We start from the raw sequence: 16,297 nt of genomic DNA, 5'->3' as shown, positions 1-16,297 counted from the left end.
TGGAACATTTTCAAATCCATTCTTTTATATAAAAGGTTATTGCTTAATTAAGTAAGGTTTTGAGATTTAAGTAAATTTAAATTTTATATGGCATAGTATCAGTGGAGAAAAAAAGTTTGCAATGGAGGATTGAAAGTGATAATTCTATTCATGTTTGGACCCAACCTTGGCTTAGGAGTGGTAATGATCTCTATGTCTCATCTACTCATTCTCATGATAATTATGATGTGAAAGTGAGTGATCTAATTCACCATGACAAGTGCGTTTGGAAAAGGGATATGGTGGAGGAAAATTTTAATTCTATCGATGCAGCAAAAATCCTAAATATCCCTCTTTTAAACGTGTTTGAGAATGAGAAAGTTCTTTGGAAATTCTCTTCTTCTGGTGATTACACTGTTCGAAGTCCTTACCACAATTATGGAGAATATCATTGACAGTAGTCTTCTAAGATGTGAAGGAGATTTGGAAACTACAAGACCACCAAAGATAACACTATCTATGGAGGTTACTAAGGGGCTGCCTACCAACTCGTTCTAATCTTAGAACAAAACATATTCCCTGTGTTTGTTGCGAAGGAAATATTGAAAATGAATGGCACTTGTTCTTATCGTGTGAATTTGCACAGAGCATTTGGGTGGAAGCTGACTTATGGAACTTTGTTGAACAAAAATGGTCAAATACTATAGACTTCCATTCTTTCTTTTTTTATCTTATGCAGGACTCCTCCCCACATGTTGGAGCAAAAATAGGAGTCATTCTATGGTGCATGTGGAAGAACAGAAATTCCAAACTTTGGGAAGGAAACATAATGCCTCCACGAGTAGCTCTATCCGTGGCCATGTAGCACCACTCTCAATGGGTGCAAGCACGCACATCAACAACAACACGTCAAGCTCCCAGCTATCATCTTAGCGACACCACATGGTCCCCTCCTCATCAAGGATACATCACATGGAAACTTCATCATGGCCAAAACAATAACTGCAACAGGACTTCCATCTCCAAATTTTAAAAGAAGCCGAGGCATGGGCACTATCCAAAGCCATACACTGGATACGACAATTCAATTTACACAATGTCATTTTTTAACTCATTTGCAAAATGGTTTCCGACACTTACAAAAAATGCTCTAATAGTGTATTTAGATGGAGTAATTTAACAAGAGAATTTATTTTTTTAAGGAATTTAAAATTATTCATGATAAAATAATAACTTGTTTGGATATAATATTTGAAAGAAAATTTAATTTTTGATATTTTTATGAATCATTTTGATTGACTAAAACAGTAGGATTTCAAATTCTCTCAAAAAATATAAAATTTGAAATTCTTTTTTCAAAGATATTCACTCTAACTCATGTTTTTGCTCGAGACTCTTTCTCGCTCAACACTCACAACTACAGGTGATCAAAGTTTTTACGACCGATATCAACATAAGTTGTTTTTCATTGACGTTGGGTGAGGGCTTTTTTGTCATAATTTTTTTGTATGATGTCTACCAAAGCTATTTTTTGTTGATATCAGTTAAGATTTTTTTTAGATGATGTTGGTTAGGGTTATTTTCTCACTGATGTCAGTCATGGGAAATTTTTGCTAACGCCGGTTAAAGATTTTTGTTGTTGTTGTCATCCAGGTTTTTTCAGTTGATGTTGACCGATGATTTTTTTAGCCGACGTTGACTAGATTTTTTCTACTGACATTAGTCATGACTGGCTTTTGAGTAAACACCTATTAGGGTTTTTCAGCCGACGTCAGCTAGGTTTTTCCAGCCAACATCAGCCAAAGCTATTTTTTAGCCAATATCGATTATGGTTATTTTTTAGCCGATGTTAACTAGGGTGTTTTGGCTGATGTCAATTAGATTTTCTTAGCCGACGTTGGTTAGGATTTTTTTGCTAACATCGACTAGAATTTTCTAGCTGACATCAGCCAGAGCTATTTCTTAACCACATTAGCTAAGTTTTTTGGTTGATGTTGGCTAGGATTTTTTTTACCGACATCAGGCATGACTATTTTTAGTTGACGTCGGTTAGGTTCTTACAATTGACATCCATTAGAATTTTTTCGGTCGCATCAGTCAGAGCTATTTTCTAGCCAACATCAGTCAAGGCTATTTTATAGCCGATGTTGGATAGGGTTTTTTGTCCGACATTGATAAGGACTATTTGTTAGCCAACTTCAACTAGGGATTTTTCGGCCAACGTTGACCAATAATGTTTTTCAGCTAACATCAGGTAGGTTTTATTAGTCGGCATCGACCAAACTATTTTTTAGTCGATATTGGGTGAATTTTTTTGTCAACGCCTGCTAGAATTTTTTAGGCCAATGTTGGCTAAAAATAGTCTTGGTCAATATCATTCGAAAATACCCTAGCCGATGTCGGCCAAACAAACCCTAATTGACGTTGATAAAAAAATCTAGCCAACATCGATTGAAAAGTAGACTCAACCAACATTAGCAAAAAAATAGTCCCAATTGACGTCAGCTGACAAATATTTCAAGCATACTTTGACAAAAAAAAAACCTATTTGATGTCAACCAAAAAATAACCTTGGTTGATGTCGATTTAAAAACATCATTGGTTGTGATCAAGCAAAACAACTCTACTTAAAATTATCAATATTTTGCATTTATAAATTATTAAAAATTTAAAATATTTTTTAATTAATATTTCAAAATTAGATTGTGTTTATTTTCTATAAAGTTTAATATTAAAATTTCATCTATTTAAAATATAAAATTGAAATTTTGCATATGGAGAAAATTGAATTGTCCTATCCAAACAAAGAATTTAAAATGGAAAAAATTTAAATTGATTTATCCAAATAAAACATTTAAAAAAATGAAGGAAATTAAAATCAAAACAATTCAAAAACAATTCAAATTTTAGACATTTCAAATTCCTTAAAAATTTGAAATTTCTGATCCAAATACAAGGTAAAGGTGTTTTAAATTTTGATCTCATCATAAATAGATGTGGAGCAGATTTCGGATTTTTATCAAAACTTTAGGATGAGTTTTGTTAAGATACAGATCAATATTGATATATTTTATGTTTATTACCAAAATTGTAACCTTTTCACTATAAATGCAAATGATTTTTTTATATTGATCTCTGGCCCACCAAAGCTGAATGTAATGCCTGACAATCCATGCTTTGAAAATTTTCATTTCAGCCCAAAGAAAGGCCTTTTTTACTGTGTGGTTTACTTGAATCCTGGAGATTACCATCGAATACACTCCCCAGCTGATTGGAACATTCTTGTACGCAGGCATTTTTCTGGTAAACCATCTCATGCAGGTCTTAACAGTCTAACAAATTGAGAGGTTAACCTTGGGTTAGTCTGTTTTAACTGTGTGTATAACTATATCACTTAACCCGTGATTTATTGTTATGAGCAAATAAAAATTGTTATGTTCATTGTTGAGCAAACTTGAGCCTTGAGGCTCTCACGCAAATACACAATTTTTTGGGGGATGGGCTTGAATTATTCTAATTGGTGCTTTCATTTAGAGCTAGCCTGTACAAAGGGAGCAACATGGGAAGGAGTGGAAGCCACCCTAAATGGATGCTTAACTTGTAGTACTTCAAGGGTTAGCACCTCCCAATGCGGCAATGCCCAAAGGTCCCAATTCTCTCACAAATGACAAGATACTCCTCTCTTTCCACCCCCTCCTCTTATTTATAGCAATCAGCCTTAATTTTTTTCTATCTTAGTCCAGCAAACTAACAAATACCAACAATTAAGTAACAAATTAACTCTCTAATTACTAACAGATTGACAACTAAGAACTATCTAAGAGAATCATAAAAGAAACCCTTTCCTGAAGGAACATTAGTGAAAATTCCTTTCCGTATTAGTTCATCATATATGATATTGTCTGTGTTTGTTAGTACTTGAGTTAAAAAAAGAAAAATCTAATTCATTATTTGTTGTGCTCTCTTCTGTTTATCCAAAAGGGCCAACTAATTTCTACTAGTGTTCATAAGGAATATACATTGCAAGGAAACAATGAAAAACTTTACCATAACTTGCTTATGTAGCTTCTTCATTTCAAATTGTTTTACCTTCTTTCTTCCTTTTACTTTTCCTCTTCTTGGGCAACTTTTACATTTGATTGCAGCAGGGTACAGGTGCAGCTTTTAGATTTAGGATGGATAATTGTTTTATAAAGCTTTATAAAGCTCTGCATATCTACCTCTTCATTATACATATAATCATGTAAATAGTTGTTCAATTGGGTTGGAGAAAATAATTAAGTAGAAGTGTAGATTTTCATGTTTTGCATATATTGGTTATCATGCAGCACATTAATTAATTTATAATTAGTTTTACTATATTACTATCTGTTTGGTTTATTGTTTATATTGCAGGTCGTCTTTATCCCTTGAATGAACGTGCTATAAGAACAATTAGAAACCTCTATATTGAGAACGAGAGGGTAATTTATATCTGATTGTCATGGTCAATGTCATTGTGTTGTGCCTTTCATTTAGCTTTCCTTTCAATGCCTCATGTTTCAATTTATCTATTTATTTTTGGCAATTTAAATAAAGAGTGAACATCAAGACCATTGAGAATTGCTAACTGGCACTGCTGTAGTTATGCTAACGGGCACCATCAAGACCTTAATTCTACCCAACTTTCACTGCTTGAGTTATGCTAACTGGCACATTGATCTATACTTAAGATTGAAAATAAATTTATTTCTTCAAATAAACTAGAAGCTGTTCTACTGATTGTCTAAGTGTAAAGGACTCTTTCTCTGAATTTACCTATTCTTCTCATTTGAATATTTTTCTAGGGAAATAATTAAATTATTATGATTTTTTAGTTCTTGGTTGGAGTGGCATTTTATCTAGGTGTACTCAGTACTCCATATAAACTCGGAAATGTCCTAATCTTCTCTTCTGCCAGTCTTGCTCTTATTTTGGAGAGAATTTCTATTTGTTGATGAACTTATTTAGGATGAACCCATTATCCTAGTGGTGAATCCCATCATAAAACCATTATCATTCACCACTTTATAACTGGATTGATATCTCAAGTAGTCAATGGTTCCTTCTTCATAATTCATAAATAAGTTCATCACAAATGTTTTTTAGAATTATAGCCTTTATTTCGCCTTGGATGTTACTTTTACAATTCTCAATGGATTTGATTTATGACATTCTGATTAAATTCTTTCACTCTTCAATTTATTATTGCTTACAACTATTGACTCTATAAATTGTTCAGGTTATTCTTGAAGGTCTATGGCTGGAAGGGTTTATGGCACTTGCTGCAATTGGTGACACAAATATTGGGTCAATTGAGGTTTGTCCATTGTTCTTAAGGATGTTATTATAGTACTCTAATGTCCATTGTAAAAACAAGGGATATAAAGTGTTAGCAACTCTAGGAAAAGACTAAAATATTTGTTAATTTTGCAAATCTTACGTTTCTTTCCCAATAAGTTCACTAAACAAGCAGGTTTTGTTTTTGAAAGGAAGGTTACCAGAATTGAAAAATTAAAGCTATCAGACCCAATATTTAAAGATAACCCATTGGCTTGGGATGACTTCTTCGTATTTACATTTTACACTTTACAGTTTCTAATGTCCTGTCATTGACTGGAAGTTTCATTAATGGCTCTAGTTTAAACTCTAACATGGCAGCTTTTCATTGAGCCCGAACTTCATACAAACAGGCCAAGGAAGAAGTTTCTACATTCAGAGCCTCCTGAAGAACGGATTTATGAATGTGAAGGTTTAGGTAGAATGCTCAAGAAAGGGGATGAGGTTAGAACTTAGAAGTGTTGTTTTTTCTTGTTGGAACTTCTGTGGTCAATTCACTGTTAGAAATTAAAGTAAACACCAAGTAGAAAATATACATAACTATCTAAGAGGAACATAATATTTGAATTAGCATACTTGGAAAATGCGTCATTTTTTTTTTTCCTTTTAAGAATTAGTAGATAGACTGTAGAGAGGTGCGGTTGAATATGGGTTCTGTTTTGTTCATTGCACTTGAATTACTTCTGAACTATGTGCTAACAAGATAGGTTTGGCCTAATGTAGTTCCGTTTTTTTTTTGTTGTTGTTGATCCCAGTTAGGTGCTTTCAACATGGGATCAACAGTTGTTCTCGTTTTCCAAGCTCCAATTTCAAAACTCCATGAGGGCGATTCATTTCAAGAGTTCAGGTTCTGTGTTGGACGAGGGGATAGAATTCGTGTTGGCGAGGCTCTAGGGAGGTGGCATAGTTCGTGACAGAGCTATTTCTGTGTGCAGCTTATGAATATCGCTGCCCCTGACTGTTTGTGTTGAAACTTCAAAATATTTTCGATATTTTATATGGAGAATCTTTAGTACCTCTTACTGGAAACCGTGATTAGTAATTGATATTAATGGTACATTGGATATTTTGAGTTTTTGACGGTGTAGATGTTTTATTGCTCATCCAGAAAGCATAGAACCTTTGTGCAGATCCTCCGTTAATCAATTCTAGTGCAGTGTTACAGAAATTTATGGCAAGCAGCTAGCAATGTATATTTACAAACATAAAATTAAGATCTATCTTATACTATAAATTTCAAAATAAATAATACAATATAGACACTATCATAATGCTTGGGTTAAATTAAAATGTTTTAAGATTAACACATAAATATTGATAGAAAAAATATTATAACCCTCATATCATAAATATTTAACACAATTTTATATCCAAAACTAAATTTCAAGATCGTTACTAGTTGATTCACGCTCATTGTGGTTCACTAAAGTAATTTTCAATTGAAGTAATTTTAGATTTGTCACTATAAACTAAATGAAAAATTCAATAATTCCAAATCCACAAATTCTGACCCTCTTTTTGTCATACGACGTTTTAGTATATCAAAACCTTGTTCCTGGAATAGCAACACAGTATCAAGATTAGTCCCTGGGCCACACTCTGCATCCTTCAATATCTTCTAATACGTAAAAGATTCCTAATTTTGGACCTATTGTCTCTAAAATCCAACGAGGAAAATGAAAGAGATTACGATTTCTATTTTTTCTTTCCTGCCTTTTCATTCCTTTGTCCAAAAGCAAAAAAGTCAGCATAAAAGTGATTAATCGTGTTCTGACGGCTAATACGATTCTGATCATCAATATGGTGGCTTCGACTAAGCATCTGAGTGGGCTTGGTGGGGCCCACATTTATGAACGTCCTAATCTGCATCGCAACTCATGACTTCGAAATTGATCACAAAATGTTGACAGCAAAATTCGTGGTGATGAATTGAAAACACTAAATAATTTTATCTTTATTTGATCTACTTTGCAACGAGATAGGGACTAGACCGCGAAAAAGGACTTAGACGCAATATCTATACAGGAAGCAGGAAACAGAAAACATATTTGCCTCTAATATGTGCAGAGTATACAGAATAAAATTTAGGACAAAATTTAGATACTATTTTATAAGTGTTTTTTTATGTTATTTTCCTACCAGATTTGGAATTTTTTTTCTCAATAATTTGCATGCAAACTTTACTGCACTAATTATCAAGATAAAACTATTATTAGTTAAAAAAAAAAACTAACCTTTAATTAAAATTTTAACCATCGCAACTTCCCAATGACTCTCCAGTGTCGTGCACTGCTTCGCTATCGCAGAAAGGAGACACGACATTAGCATCTAGTTCCTCTTTGCTGAGTCATGAAAAATTTAAATTTATTCGGTATGTTGGAATTTATGTGTGAAGATGAATATCTAATAAAAATGGATAAGCATACAGCAAATTTAATACCTTAAAATTTTAAGTTAAAGTGTAATATTAAATTTACATGATGTATTCGTAATCCATTAATGAAAATCTTTGAATTTTATTCCTCAATTTTTCAAAAAAAAAATCATTTTGTATAATGCTTATACTCAAATATTAGTAATAATTAAACACATTTACCTCATAAGATTGACACACTTATGTAATATTGAAAAACATTTTATTTAACGGAGGAATCTGTAATTTATTGTCTTGATATACATAATTTTTTTGGATGAGTAACTTGGTGACGTACGACCATAAGTGAAAACGTATTAAATTGGGAACAGCAATGGTGTCACCAACTTGACTAACTCTAATGATTGGGCAAGCTGGGCCTGGTGGCGACAGAATTTCTTTTCACCGCCTATCTGTTGAATGTTGTCATTTGATAGCATACATTTCTAACTGCTCAAAACCCCTTGACGCTCCTCCCTCCCTCTAATTTGGATTTCATCAATGTCAATACATTCCTACATTACTATATTCCAAGGACAATCAACAATACATCTCAGCCCTGCACCAAATTCAATTATTTTTTAATGTACCCATATATGTATAATACCTCTTCCTTCTAATTTAAATTAGTGGTCTTAAATTTTCGTAGCTTACTTCTTATATTATATGGTGGTTCAACACTAACCTAGCTAGAGCCTTCCGTTTGCACTTTAGGAGTACGTAACATGATTTCAAGGTCATAGTTAACTTCCAAGATTATTATCAAGCTCCGTCGCTATAAGGAATTGTTCGCCCAATAACAGTACCTAATAATATATGTTCAATTGTCATTGCTGCCTATTGTAAAGAAACAAATAAAGAAAAAACAGCAAAAACAATGTTACCGTCACGAGCATAAAATAAAGAATATAAAAAAAATTGTTATATACAAAATTAATGGCTGAGTTTAATGTAGATATTAAAAATAAAATTTACATAAATTTGAAAAATTAATAAAAAAAATAAACTTACAAAAGCTACATCTAAAAACGTAAGTTTGACAAAAAAAAATTGAAGTTTATAAAATATTTTTTAATGATAATTTATTTATAATCTTTATTCAGGATTACAAGCATTTTTCATAGGGAATAATGTTTTTATATCAGAAATAACCCTATTTAAATTGACAATATCCAAAATATGATAGTACTAATTCTTTATCTAAAACGAGATTTCGCTTTTAAAAAAATTAAATATGTATAGTTTAAAATAATTGACATGGTTTTTTGGATACAGACCAACATGTATGAACCAAATCTATTTCCTTCAAATAAGATTATTGGTAATAAAATTCTACTTTCGAACATATAGCAACTCATTGATATTTATTTATGAATTTGAATCCTTTTCATGTTTTCAGTAATGAAATTTGGTGTTTTAGTTAATAAAAAGATGTTTTTACAACATAAGAATTAACCCTTCACTTAATTATGATTGATCTCTACACAATAAAAGTTGTATCCTTATCCATTTAACTTGACCTGTCTTATCCAAAAAGAATTTTAAGATTCAAAAGATTCCATCACTCATTTCATAAGATCGAATAATTCAAAAGTGACCATAGAGCATATAATTAAATATAATCAATTAAAAGCTTGAAAGTAATTTTTTTGCAAATATTCCAACTTTATTACTATTTTAATACATTTAAATTTTTTATTTATACTCGTATAAACAAATAGATAAATGAGATTATACTCGTATAAAAACGAATCGATTTCACGATTTTACCTATTTTTGATTCGCATGATTTCATTTTTTTTTTGCAGAATTAATCTGACAAGGTTTTTAGTTTTAATTTTTTTATATAATTCGCCAAACTGTGTGGCCAATTCGTTTTATTGTAATGGAATGTATCATATAATCCTACCATAAAAATTACAATTATATTATTTTCATATTTTTTAAACTATTTGTATAATTTTTTAATCTCTTTTTTTTTATCACATTGCTCATTTTATTTTACATATTTTATCCTTTATTTCTCTTCATTATAAAAATAGTTACAGAAAATAAAGTTGTTGAAATAGAACTTTCCTGAAGAATATATGGCCACCTAAAACTATTTAATTCTATCTGGAATAGAAAATAGGATGGGGATATTTTGGACCGCTTGTGAAAATCCTATAAGTTAACTTACATTAATAAGACTCAGATAAGTTAGAGTTATTTGTTAAATGAATTAAATCAATTTTTTTTAAAAGTTATATATTTAATTAAAAGTTAGATTTTGGTCAATTTATAAAAAAAACTTTTAGACCTAACAAATCAACTCATTTGAATAAATATAAATAACATAGTAATATTATTATGACTATATTAATTTTTATTACAATATTTTGATATTATATATTTGCTAGTCTATTTAAAGACTTAAATTTATTAGTCTATATACAAGTACAGATTCATTAATCTATGTTTAAAATTGTTTGAAACTTTATTTGGTAATTTTTTTTATAAATTAGAATTTTAAATAAGTTTTCAGGATAGACAAACAAATTTGAAATAGTGGTTTGTATATCAACAAATAAATAGATCAAACTCAATTCTTTTAATTTGAGAATTAGATGAGATAAGACTTGCCACAATATTAATCTAATTAATCCATCTTCACCCCTTTATAGTAAGTGAGATGCCTTATATGTTGTATTATGCAGTTGAAATTTGTTGACGAACGTGAATATATATATATGTAGTAGGAGAGATGTAATTTTCAGATATTTGGGTTGAAGATGTAAGTCGTGCATCCAGTTGTGCTTTAAGACATTGTCACGTGAATTATGTATTTGTGTGCCTCTCTAATAACATGACACATTCTTGTTCTACCAATGCTTCAACACCACCTTGTGATCACTACCTTTCACAATGGCCCATTGAAAGCGAGTGCCTGCTGTTGCCACCAAAACACTTCCTTCAAAGTCACCCTTTGCTTTATTAAAGGAAAAAAAATGAAAAGACGCCTAATTTGAAGTAATACCTTATTTCAGGAAAAAAAAAATGTTTGAAGAAACTCTTTACCTTACCTGAGAATATTGATATTTAGTATTACGGTACGGTACAAGTAATGTTTGGATAAGATCGATGGAGGATAATACTATACACTAAAAAATTAATACAAAATTTTAGGTAACATTTACTAAGATTCCTTCACAGTTACCAAATAAAAATAAAATAGTATGCTTTATTGTAGGAATTTAAAAAATAATCAGGTGAACATGAAATATCAGGATCATGAAAGATAACCAATCAACTTGCCTATTCCGAGTAATAATTCAGGAACTGAAAATAAGTAAAAGACACTTGAGCTAATTCTCGCTAAACCAGACTATTCTCCCATTCTCATGTTAAGATAAAAGTAAAAGTTTTTGGAATTTAATTAAGAGTTTAAAGATTGTGCTATAAAATACTCTTATATTATCGTCTAATAATAATTTACCGTTAATTAATATAATTTTTAAAATAATTTTCATAAAAATCAATAAATTTATTATACATAATGAATTGTAACTAAATAATAATGTAAAATTTTTACACTGTATAATATTTTTCTCTTTAGTTGTGTATAATAAAATTGATAAATTTTTATAACAATTATTTTCAAACTTATATTTAAGATATTTTTTAAAAAAATTACATGCAGAAAGGATATTTTTAATTAATTAAAAATATACAAATATTTATATAAATAGTATACAAATTAAATTCAAGTTTATATAACCTTTCATTCATATATACTGGTATAAACAGGAGACATATATATTTAACATAGTTCTTATTTTTTTAAAATATGTAAGAACTATAAATCTAAACTCTAAAATCCATATTTATATTGATAGGTTATCTTATTAAACAAGGTTTAAACAATATAGTATTATTTGCATACACTTCTTGAGACTTTAAATTACATCAAAGGAAGAGTTAAAAATATTTCACACAATTAATGTTGTATATTATATATAATTAACTATTATTTATTACTATGTTAATCAATTAACGTAAAATTATTAATTTTACCATTAATCTCAAATTCAAGTACTATGCATTGTTAAATACTCGGGCAGAGAAGAGCTTTATTGTCCAAAATATGACTTACAAATGTGAAATGATTTGACTCTACCAAAGATACACGGGTTTATAAAAAAAATATTTTATATATATATATATATATATATATATATATATATATATATATATAACTATTATTTAAGCATCTCTTTATTTCTCTGACTCATAATACGATACGACACTGGCGTAACTCGAAATTAAGTAATGATTTTTCAACTCATGATATTAATATTACAATTGGGAGGCTGACTAATTAGCACACAGCATTTGATTGTCGCAGAAATCCAAGTTTATACATAACACATAGACATCACGTGGATATTGGATAGTATAATCATATAGTTGAACTGTGCTTTTCTCGAGACCTGCAAAATACAAATACACTTCTTCTATGTGGTCTCTTTTGTTTCTGCGCACGTTAATTAGATCCGTGTGTGGAGTCCTAGGTTTTAAATAGTATTACCCAGTTGAATGATAGCTACAGGTCGAAGCAAAAACCAAGTGTTGCTATTGTGCTTAAAAAAAATTGCTGTTATTTTCATTCAAATTATCACAAAATTGGACTGGTGTGCAAACGTATAAATGTTGTTAGTATTGGATCGTACACTCTGGAGACACACTTATTTTTGCATTCGAACCTTATCAGTACTTCCAAAACTCCATTTGATTGGAGTAGTGTTATCCCTATCGCATATCAATAGTTCAAAACTTCAAACATATGGTCATTCCTTTGAAAATGAAATTGTTGGGTCATACTACGCTCGTTTTGCATGGCCTCCTAAGTCCTAACCAATGCATATGCCAAACAAAACATGTGTTGTAATGTAGAAAGCTGAAACTAGACTTTTTTTTTTGGCGCATTAATTAGTACCATTATAATAAAGACGTACAAGAAATTAAAGAAGATTGCGTTGTGATTTTTGCCCCTCCCTTATTATTGCAACTTAATCTTAAATTCTCAAATACAGTGATCACTTGGTAGCCAAAGATAGCAAGTGAGATAGGCATCACCGACCTGCACCGTCATTGACTAGCCACTACTACTGCTAGTCTTTCACAACACTCATTTATATTCCAATCTCTAACAACCTAAAGTACGTACACGTAGCTAGCGCGTCAATTATATTAAATGATTTAAATCCACGTTGTAAAATGACACATCTATATGTATTCTATTTTTCTTCACCATTACTACTACTACCTCTATCTCCGTACTTTTTCCTAAATTATCAATAATATTTCTGTTATCGACAACAGTGCTAGCTGTGCAGTGTGCACCTACCAATACCCGCTTCTCCAGGATTCTGTTTTCTTAATATTTACAGCAAACGTGTTTTTTCGAGCTTAGTAAATATTGGAAATTGTTCAATTAACTTCAACCTGAATTTGTGGTGGCATGGTTCAGAGCACAACACTTCGATTATAATCTATTTTTTGCTTCATCGCTTCCAAGTCCTTTCTCGTTTATATTTGAGACTCAAGCTAGTGGCAAAACAGGTTAATTTCTTACTTTCTTCTCTCTCTCTTGGGACTAGAAAATAGAAAATGGTTTATCAAATTATCTATCTAGTTTTGACGTACGCTGTTGAGGTTGTAATCGAGTTAATTGCCTCATTTATTGTTTTAGATTATCAAAATCAAAAAATGGAAGGTGGTTTTTTTCCACCTTGGAAAAACGGGTCTTGGCAGGAGTTAGGTTCAGAGGATGTGCAGGAAAGTGAGCAATTCAAATCTTTTCCACCGTTGGCTGAGCCACCGACACCCCGTGAACCTATGGAGTTCTTATCTAGGTCATGGAGTCTCTCTGCCTCCGAAATCTCAAAGGCTCTCTCAGAGAAACAAAAACAAACTTTCCTCGATAATAAGACCTCAGACACATTGCCAGAACCTATTTCCGCACCTCAATTAGCAGTAAGTACACACTATCAACAAAACACCAATCAAATTTAAATTCAAAGATACCACTGTATTATTGTGTCTCACATTTTCTTTTTTAATTAGCCAAATAAACTTTTATAACAATATATGATTGAATGCGGGAATCAACTCATATAAGGTTTGTTTTAGTTTCACTAGTGGCGTGATTTTAAATTGCGGTGGTAATCGATATGGTTTTAAATTGTGAGCCGGAATTTTTTTGCAATTGTATCACGATCGCAATTGGCATGATGTCAAGATATTTTGGCTCACCACAACCGTAATTTATAATCATGACTAATGATTTTAAGATGAAGTAATGAGTATGGTTCCACTAATTTACATCCATAGATATTTGACCTGACTCGAGTAAAATTATTTCCTATATGAATGATAATGTTATGTTTGATGCATAATTTGTACAAGTTGTGTTTTGCAGGGAGGGAAGATGATAGTATCTGGAAATTGTAGAAGGATGGGTGCGATTGGGAAATGGTTACATCAGAAGCAGTACGGCAATACGAACGTCTCCGTTAAGAAGAAAGACCGGGCGCGCGTGGAAAACGCGCGTGTACATTCTGCGCTGTCCATTGCGGGGTTAGCCTCTGCGGTGGCTGCTGTGGCGGCAACAGAGGACCCTCGCGGTGGCTCTCGTTCTAAATTGGACGTTGCTCTCGCTTCGGCCACGCAACTCTTGGCCTCTTATTGCGTTGAAATGGCGGAGGTAGCTGGCGCGGATCGCGAGCGCGTGGCTTCCACCGTCAGGTCTGCGGTTGATATTCAAACGCCAGGGGATCTAATGACTCTCACCGCTGCGGCTGCAACAGGTACTTTGCTCAATCAAATAGTAATGACTCTCTCTTGCTTAAAAAATGTTTGTGAATTTGAAAGATATGTGTGCTGTGGAATATGGAACAATTAATGTATTGAATATTGATGATTCATTGCTATATTATAATATTATACCAGCTTTGCGAGGAGAAGCAGCCTTGACAGCGAGAATGCCAAAAGAAGCAAAGAAGAATGCGTCAATAAGTCCGTATGATAAAGTGATAGCGGAAACGCAGTGGCTTCGTGCGTTTGACGGTCAGGTGTTGGAACGTTATCCTCCGTGCCTGGGGGATTTGTTGCAGCTCACAGAAAAAGGTAGATTTTTAAGATCATCATGCTTAGTTCAATTAATATCATTAGTTCATAACATTGGATTTGACTGTATTTTAAATTTGTCTCTTAAATTATGAGCATTGGTTAACTTAGCTTTTAATACCAAGAGACGATCATTCCAGATAACTGACAGAGTGACAGGATTTCCATCCCTCGAATAGTCAATTAATACTAATTTTAAGGAGTAATTCAGTGTATTACTTAGTTGGTTGTCATTAATACTTTTTTTTCTTCAGGTGCTTTACGATGGAGACATGTCCATGTTTATATCAAGAAATGTCAGGTGCCATATTAAAACCTGACCTACAATACAAACTAGTAGACTGGCAGTAGTATTTTTTCATGGGGTCGCGAGTTCTTTCTTTTAGATAACAATCTCATTTATTTTATTTTTCAGGTTAAAGTTAAGATCAAAAGCAAGCACGTTGGAGGAGCCTTCTCCAAAAAGAACAAATGTAGGCGTTTTAAACGTTAAAAACTCTTAGCAACCCATGCACCTATCCTTTTGCAGTTATCTATTTCAATTATAAGAACAATGTGATGGAATATCATCTAATTATTTGTTCAATTATGAAAAATTATTGATTATTTTGATAATTACCTTAAAAGTGCTAGTTGAGATGTTATTTAATTTCCATAAAAAAAGATGCTATTTAATTAGTTGATAGTGGAAGAATTTTTATTATAGTAGCTTCTATTCCGTACTTTTCTCTTGGCTCTAAATTGTTGATAGTCATTCTCTAATTCCGGGTAACATATGTTGTAACAGGTGTGGTGTATGGAGTCTGTGATAAAGATAATGCATGGCCATATAGAAAAGAAAGGGAAGCATCAGAAGAGCTTTATTTTGGCCTCAAAACTGCACAAGGTCTTCTAGAATTTAAGTGCCAGAACAAACTCCACAAGCAAAAATGGGTTGATGGAGTAGAGTTTTTGCTTCGTAGGGTTAACTCTGTTGAAGCAACAGAGCATTCTCTAGAATTTTTAAGTATTAGTACTAGTACATGATTTGTTTGGATTGTATATGCCTATAGGATTTAGAAGAGTGAAACATAAAAAATTTTGTCAAACAAATGCTACCCTCTACATTATAAGCAAAGAAACATTACTGTTCACCGCAGGGGTTGCTTGTGACCATGCTTGTTAATAGTAATACAAATTGATAAGTGTTAAAACCCGTTTAAGATATAAAAACTATTCAAGTAGAATAGCTTTTTTTATTATAATTTTTTTAAAAAGATAAAATAGAAACTATGTCCAAAACCACACCGTATAACTCTGAAAGTAAAATCAATCAATCATCATTATTATATGGTCATAGTTTATGTAAATACAGATTTATTATGTCTAGAATGACAAATG

General features: G+C 31.7%; 2 protein-coding genes across 2 annotated transcripts; both read left to right on the top strand.

The window, feature by feature from the left end:
* The first annotated feature begins 3,137 nt into the window (after positions 1-3,137).
* LOC114376468 (phosphatidylserine decarboxylase proenzyme 1, mitochondrial-like) lies at positions 3,138-6,483 on the top strand. Its single transcript, XM_028334608.1, has 5 exons — positions 3,138-3,282; positions 4,375-4,442; positions 5,240-5,317; positions 5,659-5,781; positions 6,093-6,483. Exons 1-5 carry the CDS (start codon positions 3,138-3,140, stop codon positions 6,249-6,251), a joined length of 573 nt encoding a protein of 190 aa, XP_028190409.1. The 3' UTR covers positions 6,252-6,483.
* A 6,552-nt stretch (positions 6,484-13,035) lies between these two features.
* On the top strand, positions 13,036-16,110 carry LOC114374506 (VAN3-binding protein-like). Its single transcript, XM_028332160.1, has 7 exons — positions 13,036-13,351; positions 13,482-13,765; positions 14,211-14,598; positions 14,741-14,917; positions 15,172-15,218; positions 15,333-15,390; positions 15,705-16,110. The coding sequence occupies exons 2-7, from the start codon at positions 13,499-13,501 to the stop codon at positions 15,941-15,943; spliced, it is 1,176 nt and encodes a 391-aa protein (XP_028187961.1). The 5' UTR covers positions 13,036-13,351; positions 13,482-13,498; the 3' UTR covers positions 15,944-16,110.
* Positions 16,111-16,297: the final 187 nt, after the last annotated feature.

The sequence above is a fragment of the Glycine soja genome, chromosome 11 (assembly GCF_004193775.1).
Source record: "Glycine soja cultivar W05 chromosome 11, ASM419377v2, whole genome shotgun sequence".
NCBI classification, from domain to species: domain Eukaryota; kingdom Viridiplantae; phylum Streptophyta; class Magnoliopsida; order Fabales; family Fabaceae; genus Glycine; species Glycine soja.
This window is presented reverse-complemented; position numbering and strand designations above follow the sequence as displayed.